Source organism: Dasypus novemcinctus, chromosome 14, assembly GCF_030445035.2.
Source record: "Dasypus novemcinctus isolate mDasNov1 chromosome 14, mDasNov1.1.hap2, whole genome shotgun sequence".
NCBI classification, from domain to species: Eukaryota; Metazoa; Chordata; class Mammalia; order Cingulata; family Dasypodidae; genus Dasypus; species Dasypus novemcinctus.
The window spans coordinates 72,393,321-72,414,105 of NC_080686.1; the positions used below are offsets into that span (position 1 = coordinate 72,393,321).

Genomic DNA, 20,785 nt, shown 5'->3' on the forward strand with positions numbered 1-20,785 from the left:
GAAGGGAGACATGTTTTCTGAGAAAACTATAAATATTTACCATAACTACTTAAGAGAAATAAAAACCAGTCTGAAGAGCACTCTTTCTTAGAAGAACATGTGCCTATAAAGCTTCATTTCAGGTGTGGTACCAGAGTGACACTGGACTAGATTTCCACTAGAGGATTTTTCCACCTCTAAACAAACTGAGATAAAATGTTGCTGGGAAGTGTGATGAGTTGTCCAGAGGACAGGTGAAGAGGGGTGAGATACCCAGAGTAGTTAGAGAGATTCTACTAAATGGTCCAGAGTTGAAAAACAAACTCAGCAGTCCATATGCAGACTTAAATCAGGGTTCATAGCTTAAATCTTTTTTTTTTCCTTTTAATAGCTTTTATAAGTCTCAGAAGATTATAGCTGAAATAGTTTTAAATCAATTTTAATTCATTTTCAATTTATGTAATTTAAGAGCAGGGAGCCAATTTTACTGGTTCATTGAAGTAATAGTCTGAGGGTTTCCTCAAAAGAGAAAGAATTTGATTTCAGCTCAGACAGATATTTCAGGATTCAGGGGCTGTATCTGGACTGAGAAGAATCTGCTACCGACAAAGTCCTATTAAATAGGGAGTGTACATATATTTCAGGACTGCTCGGCTACTAGAGTTTCTGCAGAACTGCTTAGACTTAAGCAACTACCAGACCAATTGCTTGTGATTTCAGCCTACCAGATTGAGGACTGTGTCATTAGCACATTAAAAGTAAATGCTTCAAGTGAAGAAGACTATGAATCAGTGAGAAGTGACTGGCGTCTGTGAGCCTGAGTGAGTGTGTGTGTAGTGTGCGGGTGAGTGCGTGTGTGTTCTCATTAGGAGACGATCTATGATTTGACAGCCTCGCTGCTGCTGCTGCTCCTGCTGCTGCTTCTGCTGCGGCTGTATGGTCTGGCATTAGTTGGAAAGGCTGCGAGGGCTTAGAGGAACTGCAGTTCTGAAGAGTGAGCACTGCTAAGTGGGCTCCCCGTCAAATAAAGCAGATGAGATTTTCTTCAGGATTGGAAACTTGGACCCATTAGTACTTCATCTATCCAGAAAAATAACTAGCACTACGGAGGAAAAGGTAAGAGAATTATTCTCTATTGGATATGGAGGGCAGGGGGCAGGGGCAGGGGAAAATATGGGCTCAAATGCTTGCTATTTTATTATATAGCAAAGAGATCGCATCCTCTAAGAGCAAGGGAGGGCAAAGTTAAATGCTAAATCCCTACCAAGATTGATCATTAAGCCTCTTGGCTTTTTCTCCCTGGTAACATTTTCTTCTTCATTACACTTTCCCAAGCATCTAAAAGGTCTCTGTGTATTTATTTTTCAGAAAGCAGGTATTGTTTAGGTTTTTTCCATTGGGAACTCTTTCAAAACAGGGAGCTTTTTTTGCGCCTGTTTTCTTAAGCACTTTTCTCCATTAAGAGGGAAAAGCTTTCGTATGGTGGGCTAGTCAAAGCAGTTACTCCGTCCTTCATTAGAGCATCAATATGAAAGGAGTTTTCAGGAGTACATCTCAACCCTGTAACTGTAGAAAAATGGGACAGGAAAGGAGAAGAAGCGAGAGTTTCCAGGGAGTGAGTGTGACATGGTCTGAAATGGTGACCCTGTGAATGAATATGTACTCCACCTCTTCACAGGGGGCTAGAATCGCCGGGACAAAAACAGGGCATTGGAATGGAGATGTGCTGAGAAGCAAGTGATTCAGAGAAACTTCAAGCCACTGAAGATGGAAAACGAGACAGTAAGTGAACTGAACCAAACACAACTTCAGCCTCGAGCAGTGGTGGCTCTAGAATACCAAGTGGTCACCATCTTACTAGTGCTCATTATTTGTGGTCTGGGCATCGTGGGCAACATCATGGTGGTCCTGGTGGTCATGAGAACCAAGCACATGAGGACACCCACAAACTGCTACCTGGTGAGTCTGGCTGTAGCTGATCTCATGGTCCTGGTGGCCGCAGGCCTCCCCAACATAACTGACAGTATCTACGGCTCCTGGGTTTACGGCTATGTTGGATGCCTCTGCATTACTTACCTGCAGTACTTGGGCATTAATGCGTCCTCTTGCTCAATAACAGCCTTTACCATTGAGAGGTACATAGCGATCTGTCATCCCATCAAAGCCCAGTTTCTCTGCACATTTTCCAGAGCCAAAAAGATCATCATCTTTGTCTGGGCTTTCACATCCATTTACTGTATGCTCTGGTTCTTCTTGCTGGATCTCAATATCATCACCTACAAAGATGCTATTGTGGTGTACTGTGGCTACAAGGTCTCAAGGAATTACTACTCACCTATTTACCTAATGGACTTTGGTGTCTTTTATGTTATGCCAATGATCCTAGCCACTGTCCTATATGGACTCATAGCTAGAATCCTCTTCTTAAATCCCATTCCTTCAGATCCTAAAGAAAACTCTAAGACATGGAAGAATGACTCAACTAATCACAATAAGAATTTGAATTCAAAGACCTCTAATAGATGTTTCAACAGCACAGTATCTTCAAGAAAGCAGGTAAGCAAATCTGAACCTCCCAATCAACAGAGGAAATGTGGGATAGATTTCCTTGTAAGATAGGATCAACTTTGCCCTACTTAGTTGATAGTGGTGCCAAAATAAAACATGCAAATGTTTCACAGTGTAAATTTCTGCTTTACATAGTAAATCTATCTGTGAAGCTTCTGAAGATCTAAAAGTAGATGGAGAAAAATTTGATATCATATCAGCAGGGGCTATTCAATTAAGATATAAGGGAATATAAACAAAAATTCCAGAAATCCACCTTTAAAATGTATATGCCTCACTGGGAAAAGTTATCAAAATATTAAGACTATTTCTGTCTTCTGCAGGGAGCAACTATTTATTTTTAAGAATTCTTTTGCACAAAAAGGAGTTGATATGATAATCTGAGAAAAAAATAAGTGAAAACAATAATGAAACTTTTCTTGCCATTCTATAGTTGCTCACGACTCAGCCACATAACAGACAGAAGTTCCCGGGCTTATTTTTGTGAATCTTAGTGGGGGAAAATTCTATCAACCTCTCATCCTATCATCTCCTCCAGCTCCCTACATATTATCTAGCGTGTAGAAACTGAAAATGCACTTGCACAGGAAATGTTATAATTCCAACACCAAGCTCAATTTCATGTAATGAATGATTTTTTTCAAAATGTCTGTTTTCCCTGCTAAACATAACTAAAAATTCCTTTGTGTTTTCAGATCAGTTATAGTTGAATGGTGGTTTTACTAGTGAGTGAAGTGTAACTTCATTATAATATTTCAAAAGAAATATAAGAATAAAATGCTTTTACATCATATATACATCTATTCACACAATTTTTCTAAGTTATAGATATACTTGATTTCCAGGTCCTTTCCTTTACTGCTGAACAGAATAAACACTTGGTAAACATTTATTCTCATAGCTGTAAAAGCAAAGTTGAACAACCCAACAATACAGCTTCTTTCAAATGGGCTGAATTTTCTCAATTTTTCTGTAGGGATTACAGCTCTTCCTGTGTGCATTTTTTAAAATATGGAACATTCAAATTACCACTTCTTAAATTTTAGGTATGAAGAATATGGGCACATAGTAAAATAAGCTACTAATAAATGTAGGTGTTTTACAGATCTATGAATATGAACTCTGACTAAAACAGGAATATATACAGCACTTAAAATGTTATTATGATACTTGCTTTATGTAACATTTATTATTAAAAATACCTAGATGATAGAAAAGGAAGACCTGGGCAACTATTGCCAACTCTTAGATTTCTACCACTTTGTGTCTAGCAGTACTTCCTAATGTACGGCATTCTTGTCCATCTATTACCCAAAACTTGATTTATGCAAATTTAGAGAGATCTGTTGACCATCTGCCAAGACAAACATTAACAAATACAATAAGAGTAAAGAATGTGTGCATCTCAATTAGAGACCAAACATGGGTTAATGTCTTCGACAAGGAAGGTCAGCAAGTAAATTCATTCATTAGACTCCAATTTTCTTTCTTGTTATAAATTCTAAAAAAAAACATAGTTTGTCTGATCTAATGTCCTTTCTTTCAATTGCAGTCATTAGCAACTATCAGCATTAATAATATACTTTAAATGGCTAATTATGTTACACATTCAGACTCTTAATTTAAAGCTATTAGAGACATGCTGTCTTCATAGAGGGTGTGTGGCAGAAGAAAGAGCCAAAGATCTGGCCCCAAACAACACTGGCCTAAATCCCAAGGGCCCAGTCAAGCTAAATGACCTTAGATAAGCAGCACTCTCCAAGCCCAAATTTCCTCATCTAGAAATGGGCATTAGTGTGGAAGAAGTTTCTTACGACAGACACCTGAAAATGGAGTGGTGTGAACATCTTACAGTCAATTACCTTCCTTCTTATTTTTTTAATATGTTGGAACCTGTGAGGGAAGCACACATTTGTTCTTAAAGATATACATTCATTATTTAAAAAAAGATTATTCATTAAGCCGATGTGTATATGGTATGGTATGGTAACTTCTCTAGGAACTGTTAAATAATTAGGACACTTGGAAATGTATTCAGAGAATTTGGGGTTGCCCCAATAATATCACTGTTGGTTAGTTTCCAGGGATGTCCTACAATGTGCAAGAGAGTTCTGCACAGTAAAGAAGTATCCACCTGCAAATGCCAATAATCCCCTCACCAAGAAACATGGATGACATATAAGTCAATAGAATGGGGTTCAAATCAGATATTGTGTAATTTAGTCCTGATTATAAGTGAGATGGGAGTACAGAAAAAAGGGAACTTGCGGGCCTAGAGGGGTCAGAGAAGGCTTCCTGGAAGAAGTGGCATTTGAGGAGGATCTTGAGGGATTATTTAGAGAGTAAACATCAAGAGGGAAGTCACTCCACACAGAAAGGACTACCTGGATTGAGAGTGGGGGGCGAGGAGGGGTACATCGGTGCAGCTTTTAGGCGATCGAGTGACTTGGTAAACTAAAATGAATGATGTATTTGGGGCAGCAGCAGTAACAAGTAAGATTGATTTGGATAGAAGTGTGTGTGTGTGTGTGTGTGAGAGAGAGAGAGAGAGAGAGAGCGTGAGAGAGCGAGAGAGAGATACAGAGAGAGTGAGAGAGAGAGGGGGAGTTTGTGGAGGATCCTGAGACAGAGAAGGGAGTTTGAGCATAATACAGCTACAGAGGTAACAAAGCATGTGAGGGGTGAACAGGGAGCAGTGATGATGAACGTGTCCAAGTAATGTTTGTGGGTGAGTAATTGGACAGCTTTGGATCAGGCAGATTAAAAGGCCAGGGACCCAGTAGCAGAAAGTGCTTTTGAGTGTGTTGGGACTGATTCAGGCAAGAGGTGGCAAGGTCCTCCAATCAGCAGAATTTATTATTACCACTTTATATTAGTATTTTACATTTGTTATCTAGTTCAGGAGAAAGCATTCCCATATTTGTCCTGTTGACTCCAGTCCATCATCCACCACTGGATTTCCTGTGTTATACCGTCCCATGTTTTGTACAGTCCATTCAGAGTGTACACTCAGTGGTTCTCATTTTCATAACAGAGTTCTGCTGTCATCACCTCAGTCAATTCACAATCTTCATCCACCACCAAAATCACTATGTTATACATCCCCTAGATTATTCTTTAGGTTCCTTTCAATTGATATTTATGACCACAGAATACCACTTTCAGCCACAATCACATTTATAAATCAGCAGTGTTAGTTATACTCATATAATGTATTACTCTCAGGTCTATTCATTTCCACCCTTTCACAATAAACCTTAATAATACTAAGCACATTAAGCATCAGCTCCCATTTTCAACTCACACTCTATTTCCTAGTCACCTATATTCTAAAATTTACCTCCATGAGTTTACTCATCATATTTAATTCATATTAGTGAAATCATACAATATTTTTTCTTTTGTGTCTGGCTTATTTCATGCAACATAGTATCCCCTGGGTTCATCTATAGTGTCATATGCATCCCAATTTAATTTCCTCTTAAACCAGCTCTACTTCTTACATCACCTGTGATTCTGGGCCTCTGGCCAAGCTCCCTAAACAACTTACCTGAAGTCATCTGTGAAATGGCAAGAATAAAATGTCCTACCTCCTAATGCTTTGTGAGCAGTAAATGAGATAAGACCTGTTATTTGCTCAGCACAGTGTCTGGCACATGATTAACAAAGGCATAAATAAAACAGAACTCCTGTTAAAAAAATAAATAAAAATAAGTAAAGTAAGTTGTAAACCAGAGTAATATTTCAAAACAAGAGTAAGATAAAAAGTTACTGAATACAAGAGAAGGAAGGGGAATATTAACTATGACACCAGTGTTCTGAGTCTGAAGGAGCGGTAGAGCCTGATGAATGGGAATGAGAGCTGCCAAGAGCCAGTTTTGTCCAAAATCAATGACCTTTGCTCTGGCTTTTTTCTCCTCTGAAAGAATTCTCTTCTTAGACTGTGAAAAAGTTCAAACCTCCACCTCCTATAATCCATGGAATTTACTTTTAATATTTTCTCCGCCTCTTTTTTTCTTTCAGAAAACTTAAGTTTACATTTTAATAAACTCCCTGTCTGGGCCAGGTCATCTCTCTAACCAAGTTATTAAAGCCAAATATGTAGCCCAAAATAATGACATTTAAGAGAAAAATAAAAGCTTTTGTATGTGATAAATGTTTGGTTTTCCTTTAACTTGTGTCCCATATGCATAAAATTCAAGCCAGATTCTTTTTTCCCTATCATCCAGAAATTCAATTATATTTTTGGAAACCACATACATATTTGACAAATTCAATAAACTAAATTTCTCAGACTAATGGCTTGGAATTGTATAGACAAAAGAATTATCTGATTGACTCAGTCTTGCTTTACAATCGTTCATTTTGATATTGAGAAGTTAAGCCTTAAATTATGATATTTGTTTCATTTCAGCTCTTTCTACACAATGTGCCAACAATCCCTCAGTTCAGTCAATTGAACTCAGTTCAGTCAGTTCAGTCAGGTGTTCCACATTGTATACATAAAATGTCTAGGTTATTGACTATATATTTCTATGGAATTGATTGGACCCTTTGGTATTTTGATGGTAGTAACACCTGAAAACCTTGGAAAAGGATTAGATTATGAGTAGATACACTGAACTCAAAAATTTACTTGAAAAATTATGTTGCTTTCCACAGGATGCAGAGATTTACAGAATAGTTTATGAATTAGGCTACCAGTTTCATTTTCAGTTGAGTATCTCTAATGTCTATTTTTTCTTCTTTTATATAATTGGTATGCTGGTTATACAAGTGTATTGGTGGGAGAACTGTATTAACATAGTCCAAAAGAGGAGCTTCAAGAGTTTATGGGGAAAAAAAATTCTTACAGGTTTTATTTGACTAATCAGGCCTCAAAAACACCAAGTCATCTTTTTTACCATAACTGTCTTAAAAGCCTTCCGCCTGACTAGAAGGAATATTGGTAGCAAAAGAAACAAAAGCAGCTTCCCTTTTGAAAGAAATATTTGCCTTTTGTTATTGCTTTTGTTGTCACTGAATTATGAAAAATATGGAAAACTAGGAAGAAAAAAGCCACCCATCTCTTAAAGACCGCAATATTAGCGTTTTGCTTTATTCCCTTTCCTATGTTTTCACTCATCTTTTTTGCATAATTATAAACATAACATATATAAAATTTTGTATCCTTCTTTTTACACAAAATGTTGAAATTTGTATTCTCAAAGAGAAAGTACAGAGTAAAAGAAAGTAGATGGAATTTTAAGTCAGTTTCTCTGACCCTCAGTTTTCTCATCAATAAAATGGGAAGAATGACAGTTACCTCACAGAGTTGTGAGAATTATGTGAGATGCACCACACAGTATTGGTCTTTGCTCTCATCCCAAATGTCCCTTACTGCTCTCCTTGCTTGGGGACATCCCCACATCCTCCCACACCCTCCTGATTCTCTCTTCATCAATCCCCAGGAATACAAAGTGCTCGTGGAAAATGGAGCCCCTCAGATTAAGAAATGGCTTATATATGACTTTTCTCTGCTTCCCTTGTCTCCCTCTGATTCCTACTTCCAGTGTCATTTACTTTTTAAATAAGAGATCTTGAACAAGGAGAAACCTTCAAGATAGAAAGAAAAGGAGAGATAAGGTATAATGCCCACAGTGGGGCTAATATTTGGGAGCATGAAGTTCCTTAAAATATATCACATAAGCAGCTGTCAACACCATCTCCATCTCAACAAACCTCTGCCCAACCTGTTCGTCCTTCTCCCAGGGTAGATGACTTACTGATTAGTCTCACAAGGCTAGTTAATGGTACGAAACTTTTCAGCATCAGGCATAAATTGAGGGTTTCTCCAGTGTACTGGGACAATTTTTGCAGTGTTTTTATAGGAGCAGCTTTGATTTTTCATTATTGATTGTTTTATTTATTCCAATCGTCTGGGTTCAACTATATCCTTAATAGTATAAAAATCTCTAAGTTGGAAAAAAAATTCAGTGTTTATCACTTAGCACAAAGGTAGCTACATACTTGTGTCATTTTATTTTTATTGTTAATTCAATTTTCTGATTCATGTCACATGTAAGGAAAGACTTTGTAAGTGTCCCATAGTGATTCTGGGTCTTATCTGTGAACTTCTTCCCACTCACACTACCATTGTCCTGGTTTACCACCTCTCATCTGCTCTATTTCAATACACACCTCTGACTCCCATTCTACTCTCTCCAAACCACTCTGCACGTTGCTGATCAAGGATCTCTCTAACACACAGAGATTTGTTATCAAAATGGTTTTATAGCCCACTGAGACCTAGAGTTTAAAATCCTTAGCATAACAAATAAGGTCTTGGTCCCTTCCTACCTTTTCAGCTTCAACTCTTAAGTCTCTCCAGTTTACGATTCATGCTCCAGCAATCCTGAATTATTTGTAATCACCTGGCCTGCCATGTTTGCTCAGCCAGAAAGTCCCAACTACCAATTATCCTTCAAGTCTCAAATCAAATTATATCCTACCCCACCCATCCTAGCAAGCTTTCCCTGAATATCACGGGCAGATTTATATACACCTATAACTATACATGTTGGCTGTTCTTCCTCTGTTCCGCAGGACTTTGCATATGCTTTTGATTTAGTAATTCTTATGTACCCTAATTGTTAGCCTGTCTGTCTTCCATTGATACTCTCATCCTGAAGAGTCAGCCTTGTCTCCCCAGTATGCACAGCATGGAGCTTGGCATGTTGTAGTTGTATTTATACCAGGAAATATAGGAGCCAGTGAGTATAGGCTTGGCAAGAGCCAGTTGTTAACATCAGTTCCCAAATCTGTGTTCAATGACATCATACTGGTTGCTTAAAATTAGCCATGTCTGGAATACTTACTCAATGGAAATTGGCAAAAGGACAGTTTAGCCCCCTTCCTACTTTTTTTTTTTTTTTTTGGTCTAGAAGCAATTGTTAAATATTTACCAGCCTATCTCTTGTGCGTACAATTATATCATATATACACATAAATAATTCTACATACATAATAAATGAAAGGGTGAAAGAGTACTTGCATTCCTACTCATGGGCTCAATCAAAACCAGCACTGCATTTTGCTACTTGAAAAATCATTGCTTGTTTATGCAATATCCTCCTCCTTTTTCAATTAAAATGTCTTGTCTTTTATCAAATCTCTTTTGAATTCCAATGGTGGATATGTTGGCGGATGAGACATTTTAGGAAAGTTTCTCCCTTCCAAATAGGACAGGCTGACATAGAAATACGGCATTCACCAGGCGAATATGAAATATAAGACATTCGAACCAGCAGAAGCAGTCATTATAACTAAGGTGAGCCCAGGGCAGGACCGAGGAATGCCCTGCGTGTCATCTGAAGGGATCCAAACTTGATTCTAAGGCACTGGGGAACCAATGAAGTTCTATAATGACAGTGGCAAATGGGGTTCGCCTTTTGGGGACTTTACTCTTAAAGTTGTATGGTAGAGGCAGCTCAGATCTAGGGAGACAGGAACGAGGGCCTTGGACCAAACCCAGCAAGAAGCAAGGCAGGTTTGAATTAGGAGGTGGTTGTAGGGATGGTCAAGTAGGGTTATAAATGATAAATATTTAGGAGGTAAAATAAGTACGGTTTAGTGACTGATATAGAAGAATGATGTTCCTAAAGGGAATCCCAGACTCTTAGTTAGGGTAACTGGGCAGGCAAGAGTGTTCTTAAGCATGGATATTTATTGCTTCCCTACATAGTAAGATGTATATTTACTGCTTCCCTCTATGATAAGGTGGGTGGTACCAGAAGCCCCCAGACATACCAAGCTCATTTATACTTTATGACTTTACACAGGCAATTTCTCCCTACCTGTAAAGCCCTCCCTCCTCTTCACGCTTCCACACTTTTCTACAATGCTTAGGTTCCCAGCTCAGGCTGCAGCTTGATCAAGAGGTACCAAACCCTGGGTATACAATGGAAGGCAGCAGAGCATGCTCTCTGGAGTCAGACAGAAATAAAGTCAAGTCTCCATTCTTCTACTTTCCAGCTCTGTAACTTTGGGTGAATTATTTTACTTGTTGATACATCAGTTGGTTCATATGTAAAATTGGATACCAATAATATCCAATCATAGGGTTTCCATGAGAAAATGCCTGGTTTATAACAATCACTCAATAATTATTGGCTGTCTCAGTTCCAGTCTCATCATTTCCTCTCTGCTTCTGGGTGGGAATAGCCATCTAGCCACACCTGGCTAAATTGTTGTGGAGGCTTCCTAACTACTCTCCCTGCTTCTTACTTATCTTCCAGTTTCTCCCCCAAAGTACTGCCAAAATCATCTTCTAAAAAGCAAGTCTCATAATGTGACTCTATTGACTAAAATCCTCCAATCTCTCCCTTTCCTATAGGTGTAAATCCAAAGTCATTATCATGGTACCATAGGATACCCTAGGACATTTGTGATCTGCTTCTTGCTTTCTATTTCAAAATTCTCTTTCTGTCCCCCAATATAGCTAGATGATTTGCTTAAATGGCCTCACTTCATCATGTCCTTAAGCCTTTATGCATACCTCCCCAGCCTTAAGCACTCCTCACCCTCCCATTCGCCCCCAAAATTTCAATCCACCCTCCCATAGGTCACCTCTCAGAGCAGACTTGCCTGACCTCTGCTGGCAGGGTTTGTTGTTTCTCCCTTCCTCTGTAGTATTTGTTTTTCCATCTTTATAGTCACCTATTTTTTGCAATAATTTGTTTGAATGTCTATCTCTTCTACCAGATTGTGGACCGCACAATGGCAGGAAGATTATTCCATTGATTTTGTGTCCTCAGTGCCTCCAGCGGTGCTTAGGGACATACTGAAAAATAACTAACTGCTAAAGAATGGGTATAGGGGATAGAAAAGATGAAAGACTTGAAAATAACTCTAAAAATTTAATTCAGGAAACAGAAATTGGTGAATTTGCTGAAACAAATGTTGGGTTTATGTTAAGAGATGTTAACACTGTTAGAAATGTTCAATTTAGGATGAAGAGCTGTGCTTAGGAGTTGGAAATATTAGAATGTAAATTAGTGCTCGGGATCAGATATATAGATTTGGGAATCATTTGAATAAGGGAAAGAATTTAAAAGAGGGAAGGACAGACTGGCAAAAGCTGAAGTCTAGAGGAATGTTTACATTTTGGGATATAGAAGTTAACATTTTAAAAATGTGTTTTTCCCTCTGGGAATATGGCCAGATGGCCAAAGACAGAGTTTTACTGGATGCATACAGTTGGGAGGGAAAAATAAAGAAGAAAGAATGAGCCAGAGAGAGAGAGAAAAGGTACAGTGTAAAGAATAAATGGATTTATCTAAAACTGAGAAGCCATGGCCTTGCCACCAGAATCAAACACAGCTCTTCAGAGCTGCATGAGAGGCATATGAGAAGAATTCAAATAAATGAAAAATTAAGTCGGCTCTGAAATTTAAACAAAGCCAAATATATTTGCACATGAAATGGTATGAATAATGAAAAGCACCTGAGAGCCATATTAAGTTGAAATAAAAACAGATAACATTATTTTGGAAGAGAAAACACTACAACCTTGTCTATACAACACTAGTGGCTTTTGGCTATAATCCTCAGATAAATGGGCCTGAAAGTAATCATATAATAGCTGCAAGTTAGTAAAGCATCCTATGCCTCTCCATTCTGTGCCTTTGTTGTTCATGCTTTATGGGGATTTATGACTATGGGAGAACTCAGCATATTTCCTGCAGGCAGCAGCTTTTAGCTGAGAAAATAAGGCAGTGACTCAATGAGAGAGGTGGCCCTATTGCAAGAGCAAGAGAGGACAGAGGCAGGGAAAGACAGTGCACCCAGTACATTTTTAAAGAGGATTTGTCAAGTTTCTCAGGCTTCTGCCAACATGCAGGACTGACACCTTGGCATGCTCTTTCCGGTACTAGTCTCACTTTGTGATTGACTCTCCTTGGCACACATTTGAAATATTATTTATATAAAAAATTTGAGTGGTATGGGGAAGTAGGAAGGGAGGGAAACATAGCAATAGGCTCAGATTCAGGGTAATTTATGGGAAAGTATTAACCAGGGATAAAAAGTGCTAGTATGAGCCAGGTATTTCCTCATGAATCAATTAAACATCTCTCTGAATAAATGAAGAGCAATAAAGTCAATATTTTTGTATAGACCAACTGTGGTGGACAGTAGAGATACTATCCTGGAATTAAGGATGATTTAGTTAAATTATCGCAACCTCTTCGAAAGTATTATTACATGAAATGGAAAAATAGTGGAAACAGGAGCAGCTATTCATATTCAAGACAGATTTGCATCTATTCACCTATGATTTAATGGAAAGGCTATTATTTGTTAGACACTGTGTTTGGCAATAGGATATTAAAATGAACAAATCAGAGTCCTGCTTATAAGAAGTTCACAGTCTAAAATAGGAAAAACAGAAAGTTAACTATAATTAAAGCCCCAAAGGAGTGCATAATCATAGCAAAAATCACAGATCCAGATGGCTTGGGGAGAGGTAGGCATCAGAAAGACTTGCTGGAAAGAGGACTTCTACACTGGGCCTTGCAAATTAATAGAATTTTCATTGTTCTATCAAAAGAAGGGAAAGATGTTTCAGAGAGTGGGCACCAAACAGATGAAGGTCAGGAGTCTAGAACAAACATGAACAGTCCAGAGAAATGCAAGTTAGCGCTATTAGGGTGCACAACAAAAGATAATGTTAAAGATGTAAGCATGGACTAGGAAATAAGGTCATTATCTAGGACTTGGACAATATTCTAAAGGCTATGGGAAGTCATTGAAACATTGCAAAGCAAGGAGCTTTGTAATCAGATTTATGCTTGAGGAACATCACTCTGTCTGCAACATAGGCAAAAGATCGGACCAATATCAAGAACCTCAGTTAGGGGGGTGCTGGAATAATATGGGCAAGTTTATCTGAATGATTCTGCAAAGAGCCAACATGATTAGTTTATATAGCAATGAGGATAGAGAGACATTTGGAGTAGAATCAATAGACTCACACAGAGAGTGGAAAAGACAGTAGTCAAAGTTTAGTTGCTTGAACCATTGAGAGAGAAAGTGGTGTGGTAATTGAAAGCCTGAATTCTGAATCTGGAGTCAGATTCAGGGTTGAACACTGACTATGTGCTATGAACAAATTAATTTGTGACTCTGAGCCTCAGTTTGCATACCTGAAAAAAGGATGATGATAATAACAGTACCTATGTCACAAGGCAAGTATTAGGATTTAATGCAAAAAAAAAAAAATCCATACAAAGGAAGTACTTCATGGTGCCTTAAACATGGAAATAATAAATGTTATTTATAAAATAATAAATAACATGGTTATTAATTGGATAGTACCTTCTATCTAAAAGAGGTCTAGATGTAGAGGAACGGATTTCAGAGGGGTTAGGAAGGTGTTATGTTTAGTTTTTCCCAGATTGTATTTGAAGTATATATAGAATATAAAGGTACAGTTAGAAACACAGATCTAGAGTTTGGAAGAGAAATCTTATCTGTAGATATAGATTTGGAAGCAATAAATGTTTGGATGATTTGTTGAAGACATCAGTGTGAATATGGAATAGAAAAGGAATTCTAGGCTATTAATAGACTTCTGGGGAAAGGAGGATGGAGGACACAGAGAAGAAATGGCCAGAGAAAGAAAAAAAACAGGAGAAAGTAGTCACAGAGGCCAAAGGTAGAGACTTTTTCAATAATTGTCAATAGAAAGTGCTAACAATAATGGAGAGAGCACCCACAAAGGGCATTGGTAATCTTTGCAAATGTCATTTCCATTAAATGTTGGGGGAATATGGGTTGCACAGAACTACTGAATGAATAGATGCGGGGGAGGGGAGTGGAAAAAGAATAAGAGTAGACACCTGTTTGCATCACCTAGCACAGTGTCTGGCGTATAGAAGCATCCAATAAATGCTGTCACATGAATGAACTGATGAATGAATAAAAGAAGTACTGAATAAAATACAAGGAAAAGAAGTAAGGATGCTCAAGGTTGCAAATACATTTTAGCTTATGAAGCAGGAAGTGGTGCGTTATTACAAGCTGGTCTCTATTTTCTCACTGATATAAAATGTAAAGTCATTAATTGAGAAGGAGAAGGGCAATGGCAGGAGCAAGGGCAAGGGTAGATTGTGGTCATTCATTGTGGTGGATGGGAGAGGTATTTGACAGGTAGAAAGAGAACAGCATCAAATCCCATTTGTGGTTAGGAAAAATAAACTGATATGGTGGTAAATTATAAGTCATTTGAATTTCTTATTGATATCTAAACACTTTGCAGTGGATCTGCTCTGGAATTCCTTTTGAATAAACATCTTACTCAAACTAATTAAGAAAATGAATCCCTTCATTTGGAGAATCAGAAGCACTGGTCCTGAAGGTCTTTACAGGCAGTGCCTATGGTTAGTGCCTATCTTAGTCAGCCAAAGGGGTGCTGATGCAAAATACTAGAATTGGTTGGTTTTTATAAAGGGTATTTATTTGGGGTAAGAACTTACAGATACCAGGCCATAAGTCACTGCCCTCAATAAAGTCTGTTTTCACATGTTGGAGCAAGATGGCTGCCTACAGCTGTGAGGGTTCAGGCTTCCTGGTTCCTTCCTTTCAGGGTCTTGCTTCTCTCTGGGTTCAAAGTTCCTTCCTTCCCAGGGCTTGCTTCTTCCTGGGCTCAGCGTTCCTCTCTTCCTGGGGCTGGCTTTTCTTTCCTCTGTGAGCTTACTTCCTGGGGCTCCAGCTTAAGATTTCAGCATCAAACGCCAACATTAAAACTCCAATGTCAGAAAATTCTCAGTTCCGTCCTTTGCCATGCCTTTTATCTGTGATTCCCCACCCCTTGGTGGGGGGGAGGCAATCAAAGCCCTAATCGTAACTTAATCATACACAGGTAAAGATCAGATTACAAACGTAATCTAGTATCTATTTTTAGAATACATAACCATATCAAACTGCTATAGTGCCATATTTAGTTGAGCCATTTTCATTGACCCAAAGCTAACTGGCATTGTCCTCAGGGTTGTTTCATTTTCTGCTGCAGTTAGTGAAGACATCCCCAACCAACACATTTTCGCATTCAGCCCTTCACTCCTTTCTTTTAGACAAGGATCCCATGATAAAGGGCCAGATGGAATCAGATTTGAGCACTGCCACAGGGAAAGGATTTTTACATTTGCCCAAAGTTCTATCAGATGCTCTGACCCCAAATCTATAGAAGCAAGGTGCTTCAATGGATCTTTTACTCAAAAACAATGTAAACAGGACCAGATCATTGCTAATAACCCCTTCCTCCTTGTAGCAGTTTGACATAGTTATGAATTCTAAAAATAGATATATTGGATTATGTTTGTAAACTAGTCTGAACCTGGGCATGATTAGGTTATGATTAGGGCTTTGATTGGGCCATGTCATTAGGGCATTAAGTCCCCACCCCTTGGTGGATGGAGACTCACAGATGAAAGGCATGGCAAAGGACAGATTTGAGGGTTCTTAATGTTGGAGTTTTGACATTGGAGTTTGATGCTGGTGTCTTAAGCTGGAGCCCTGGGAAGTAAGCACACAGAGGAAAGAGAAGCAAGCCCCAGGAAGAAAGGAAGCTTGAACCCAGAGAGAAGCAAGACCCTGAAAGAGAGGAATCCAGGAAGCCTGAACCCTCACAGCCAATGGCAGCCATCTTGCTCCAACACGTGAAAATAGATTTTGGTGAGGGAAGTAACTTATGCTTTAAGCCTGGTATGTGTAAGCTCCTACCCCAAATAAATACCCTTTATAAAAACCAACCCGTTTCTGGTATTTTGCATCTGCACCCCTTTGGCTGACTAATACACTTCTATTCTTGAGGCAAGTTTCTCTTGTATCAGCAACCCCAGCTAAAAGTCTACTTTTCCTTCCTGAAAATAACTTGGTTTTTTCCACTTCTCTCTTTGAGGGATTCTGGGTAAAAAGCACATTTAGACAAATGTCGTAGTCTCCATTTTGTACACAATTCTTGACTTTGCTACTGACTTTATCACAAAGAAAGATGTTATCATGAGGTGCAAACCCTCTTAATAAACAGGATTAACACACTCAAGGATGCTTGGCCCTTCTTGTTCATATGCAGGCATATTGGTTTCATGTTCCTCATCAAGAGTCTTGAGAGTGCTAAAGGCAAAAGCCAGAGAGGCTCTGCATGCTAATACTTTATTAGTGCACACTCTGCACACTTCAGCATCATGCAGGATGCTAATTCTTAGGGGAGTTTTCCCAACTCAAGGGGTTTGGACCAGCCACTCCAAACACAGAGCAGACCCAAAATTCTGACAGGTGGAAAACTGCCATTACTGACCATAGCTTTGAAGCTAATGAGTGAATTTCTGTTGCTTGCTACTCCATACCACTATCTACTTTCTCAGAATAATTAATCAAGTTTACTAAATCACACCAGGCTTATTGTCCCCATCTTATAAATGTTTTGAAATTGACAAATGTCAGCACATACAACTAACGTATAGAAAGCAGTCTTGATTTTCTTTTTTTTAAATCATGAAGACTGCACCGTCAGGAAACTCATGTCCCAGTTATGCCGTTAGTCAAAAGACAGAAACTTCTGGGCTGTGACAGAATGAATTCACATCTCAAATAGTTTTTTAATGGTCATTAAGAAGCTCTTGGTAGCATTTAAGGAAGGCATATTAATTTCTGCAAACTGTTACCTAAATGTAAGCCCACTGTCTGATAAGGCTGCTATCTTTTAAAGAGTTACAGGGTGAAGCTGTTATAATTAGAATTCAATTTATTCAGTAAGCGCACCTTTCTGGTTCAGCTACATCTAGTTAACAGGAGCACAATAATTAAGGATATAGAATCAAGTTATTTAGTAACACCTGGGAATATAAAGCATTCTTTCAAAAACACTGATAATTTATCATAGAGACAACGTGAAGCATGATAGTTAGCAAGGAAAAAATTCACAAAACCAGTTTTCCCTAAAGAGAAATAGAAATGTCTGCATTCAGAAGTAAATCATCTCGGTAAGCTGTTATATAGTAGTACTATGGGAAATGCTATGCACAAAAGCCCTTAGTAATGAGTAGCAATTTCCTTGTTTACTAACTAGCGAACATTTTTTATATGTGCCATATTTATAGTCACAATAAAGATTTGAACATATTGTGTCTTAGTAATGTATTATAAATTTATCAATATTTATTTCACCCCAAAATACCTGAAGAAGAGAAAATTTCCCTTTGGGAGCAAAGGCACATTCCAACACAAATTGTAAAGATGTGGCAGTACTGCAGACTCTCTAAAGTGCATGGAAAATTTGGAAAATTCCAACTGATTCCCTCAACCTTCCTCAAAACCTCCCATACCTGTTTAAGAATCACTCTTTAAATATTCTAACATAGTTTTTCCAGTTAATATCCCACAAAGACAGCTTATAAGAATATTTCAAGATATCAATTATAATCAGATTTTCTGTCTTTGAAGACCCAAAGTAGAAAGTGCTTGAGTTCAAAGTACATTCAATTCGAAGGACAAGAGTGCCTGAGAACACTGGTCCTTCCTGGATGGGTAGTTCCATGAAAGGCCTCTTGGCCACATGGTCCTCCCTGTCCCCAGACATTTGACCCAACCTTCCCAGGGCAGCAACAGCAGCAGTGGTTCTGTGTACAGCAAGGTCAATTTGTCTCCCTGAAAAGGGGTCCCTTGTACCCTCCTCCCATTCCATAAAAATACAATCCTAGAAGCCCCTGCAACATGGGAGAATATGGAATTAAGACTCCTATCAAGAAGCAAGCAGATTATTTTATAACAAATGAGAAGGAAGCACTTCTGGAAACTTCTTTGTAAGGGACTTAAATATTAACTTGCATCACTGGTTTTTCCACCATTGCCCTCTCATCCTCTCTGGCTTTGTGGAATGAAAAACTTTACTTTCTCTGGTCTTCCTCTTATCAATGTAACCTGGATTTTTGTCCCATTTGAATGGGTGTTGTTCATTCATTAACCTTTATGATAAGTAACATTGAGTTCTTATAGTGTGGCAGGCATCATGCTAAGTGGTTTATGTAGAACATCTCATTTGCACCTATGATGTTGGTACAATTTACCATTTCTATTTTAGAGTTGATGCATCTGAGATTTAGTGACATTAACTTCGAAGTCACCCAATCAATATGGAAGAGCAGAATCCAATCCTAGCATCTGATTCAAAGCTTCTAATATACTACGCTTCTACTTCCTCACACACTAGCCCACAATACTAGTATCTTGGAAATAAGGCACAGAGTGGACTATATCTACTCAACAGAAAGGGAAATTTTTCTTGTATTCGTGACTATTAAATTCATTCATTCATTCCATCAAAACATGTTGAACACCCTCTTGAATATTCCAGACTCTGTTTTGGATCTTGGGGACTCAGCAATGAATCCCTGTCCCATGGAGCTTACATTCTAAGGGGGAAATGGAGAAACAGCAATAAAGAAACAAATATACATAGTATAGCAGATTGTGATGCATCAGAATGTGGAGAAAAATTAGCAGGTAAGAGGGGGGTATGAAATGGTAAAATAGGAGGAACACAATTTTAAATAGAGTAGACAGAGATATCACATAAACAGTCCATTTTCAGAGTGTGTTGTTGTCTTGATTCTGTCTGCAGGCACTAGCAAATACCATGTATAAGTCCATGCCTGGAACCCAACAGGCTTTTCCACATGGATGCAATGTTACACAGGCTGGCAAATGTAAAGTGTTTGGCTTTCATGAACAGGACAAAGAGCATTAATGATACTATTCATATACATTTCACAAACTTTTTGTAACATCCATTCTAAAGGAAAATGCATTCTCCATTCTACTTCAGAACTGAAACGCTTCCCAGTAGTTTCAGTGGTAGGACTAGGCACGTCAGGGTAGGTGAGTGATTGAACGAGGTTCGTGATAAATATTCCTAACCCAAATGCAGTGTTAGCACTCTTCATTGTTGTAAGAGAAAATTTAACAATTGTCATCCAGTACAGTTACCTTTTAGGGAAAGATGGGACAAGAGCCTCTTCTATAATTAGTGGCAACTGACCAGAGTGGTTAAAGCACAGCTTGGGACCAAACCGCCTGGGTTCAAATCCTGATTTTACAAACCTTTGTAAGATGAGTTCCTTGATTTTCTGTTAGTGGATTCCCTCATTTGTAAAATAAAGATAATGACAGTACCTTCTTCACTTCATTATCATCAAGATTAAATAAACTAATATGTTGAGATTAAGTAAACTCTGAGCCCTGGGATTAACACTTGATATGATCATCTCATTTATCCACACAACAACTCTGTGGGATGAATAAAATTTCTGTCACTATTTTCCTGGAGAGAAAATAGAAATTCAAAGAAATCATAAAGGACCCAAGTGCTAATGAGTGGTAATTTCTGGAGCCAGGAGACCAGCGCAGACTGAGAGCCACTGCTGCACTAGGAAAGGTCCTATATATAAACCAAGAGACTGAGAAGCGGATTTGGCCCAACGGATAGGGCATCCGCCTACCACATGGGAGGTCCAAGGCGCAAACCCAGGGCCCCCTGACCCATGTGATGAGCTGGCCAAAGCGTAGTGCTGATGTGCGCAAGGAGTGCCGTGCCACACAGGGGTGTCCCCACGTAGGGGAGCCCCATGCACAAGGTGTGTGCCCCATAAGGAGAGCCGCCCAGGGTGAAAAAAATGCAGCCTGCTCAAGAGCGGTGCCGCACACACACAGAGCTGACATAGCAAGGCGACGCAACAAAAAGAGACACACATTTCCAGTGCTGCTGACAAGAATACAAGCAGACACAGAAGAACACACAGCAAATGGGCACAGAGAGCAGACAACTGGGAGGTGGGGCGGGGAAGGGGAGAGAAATAAATTTAAAAAAATAAATCTAAAAGAAAACAAAAACCAAGAGACTGACTTACTCAGGGCCAGGAGGACCAACAAGCGTCCTTCCCTTCTCCATCTGGCCCCTGTGCTGGTTCCTACTCTGCTGCTGATTTAATCAGCCATAAATCCATAAGGGTGCATGTCTTCTGGAAACGAAGCTTCCAGGGTTATTGAAAGTGCAGTATTATCATGATATTGTTAGATGTTGGTAGAGAGATAAGGAAAACCATGATTCTGTTACAAAAGAGATCAGATTTGAAATGCAAGCTTTGGTTCACAAGCTTAGGGCCAGTGTTATTAGGCCCATGTATTTCATAGGCTCTGTTCA

The 20,785-nt window shown here is 38.8% G+C and overlaps 1 protein-coding gene across 1 annotated transcript in view; it reads left to right on the forward strand.

Annotated features, from left to right (window-relative positions):
- Window positions 1–528: 528 nt before the first annotated feature.
- The window catches only part of TRHR (thyrotropin releasing hormone receptor), a 52,841-nt gene continuing 32,584 nt past the window's right edge, over window positions 529–20,785 (forward strand). The window contains exons 1-2 of the mRNA XM_004457587.2: window positions 529–1,095; window positions 1,658–2,535. Coding sequence (XP_004457644.2) covers window positions 1,747–2,535 — 789 coding nt within the window. The 5' untranslated portion in view covers window positions 529–1,095; window positions 1,658–1,746. The remainder of the gene's footprint in view (window positions 1,096–1,657; window positions 2,536–20,785) is intronic.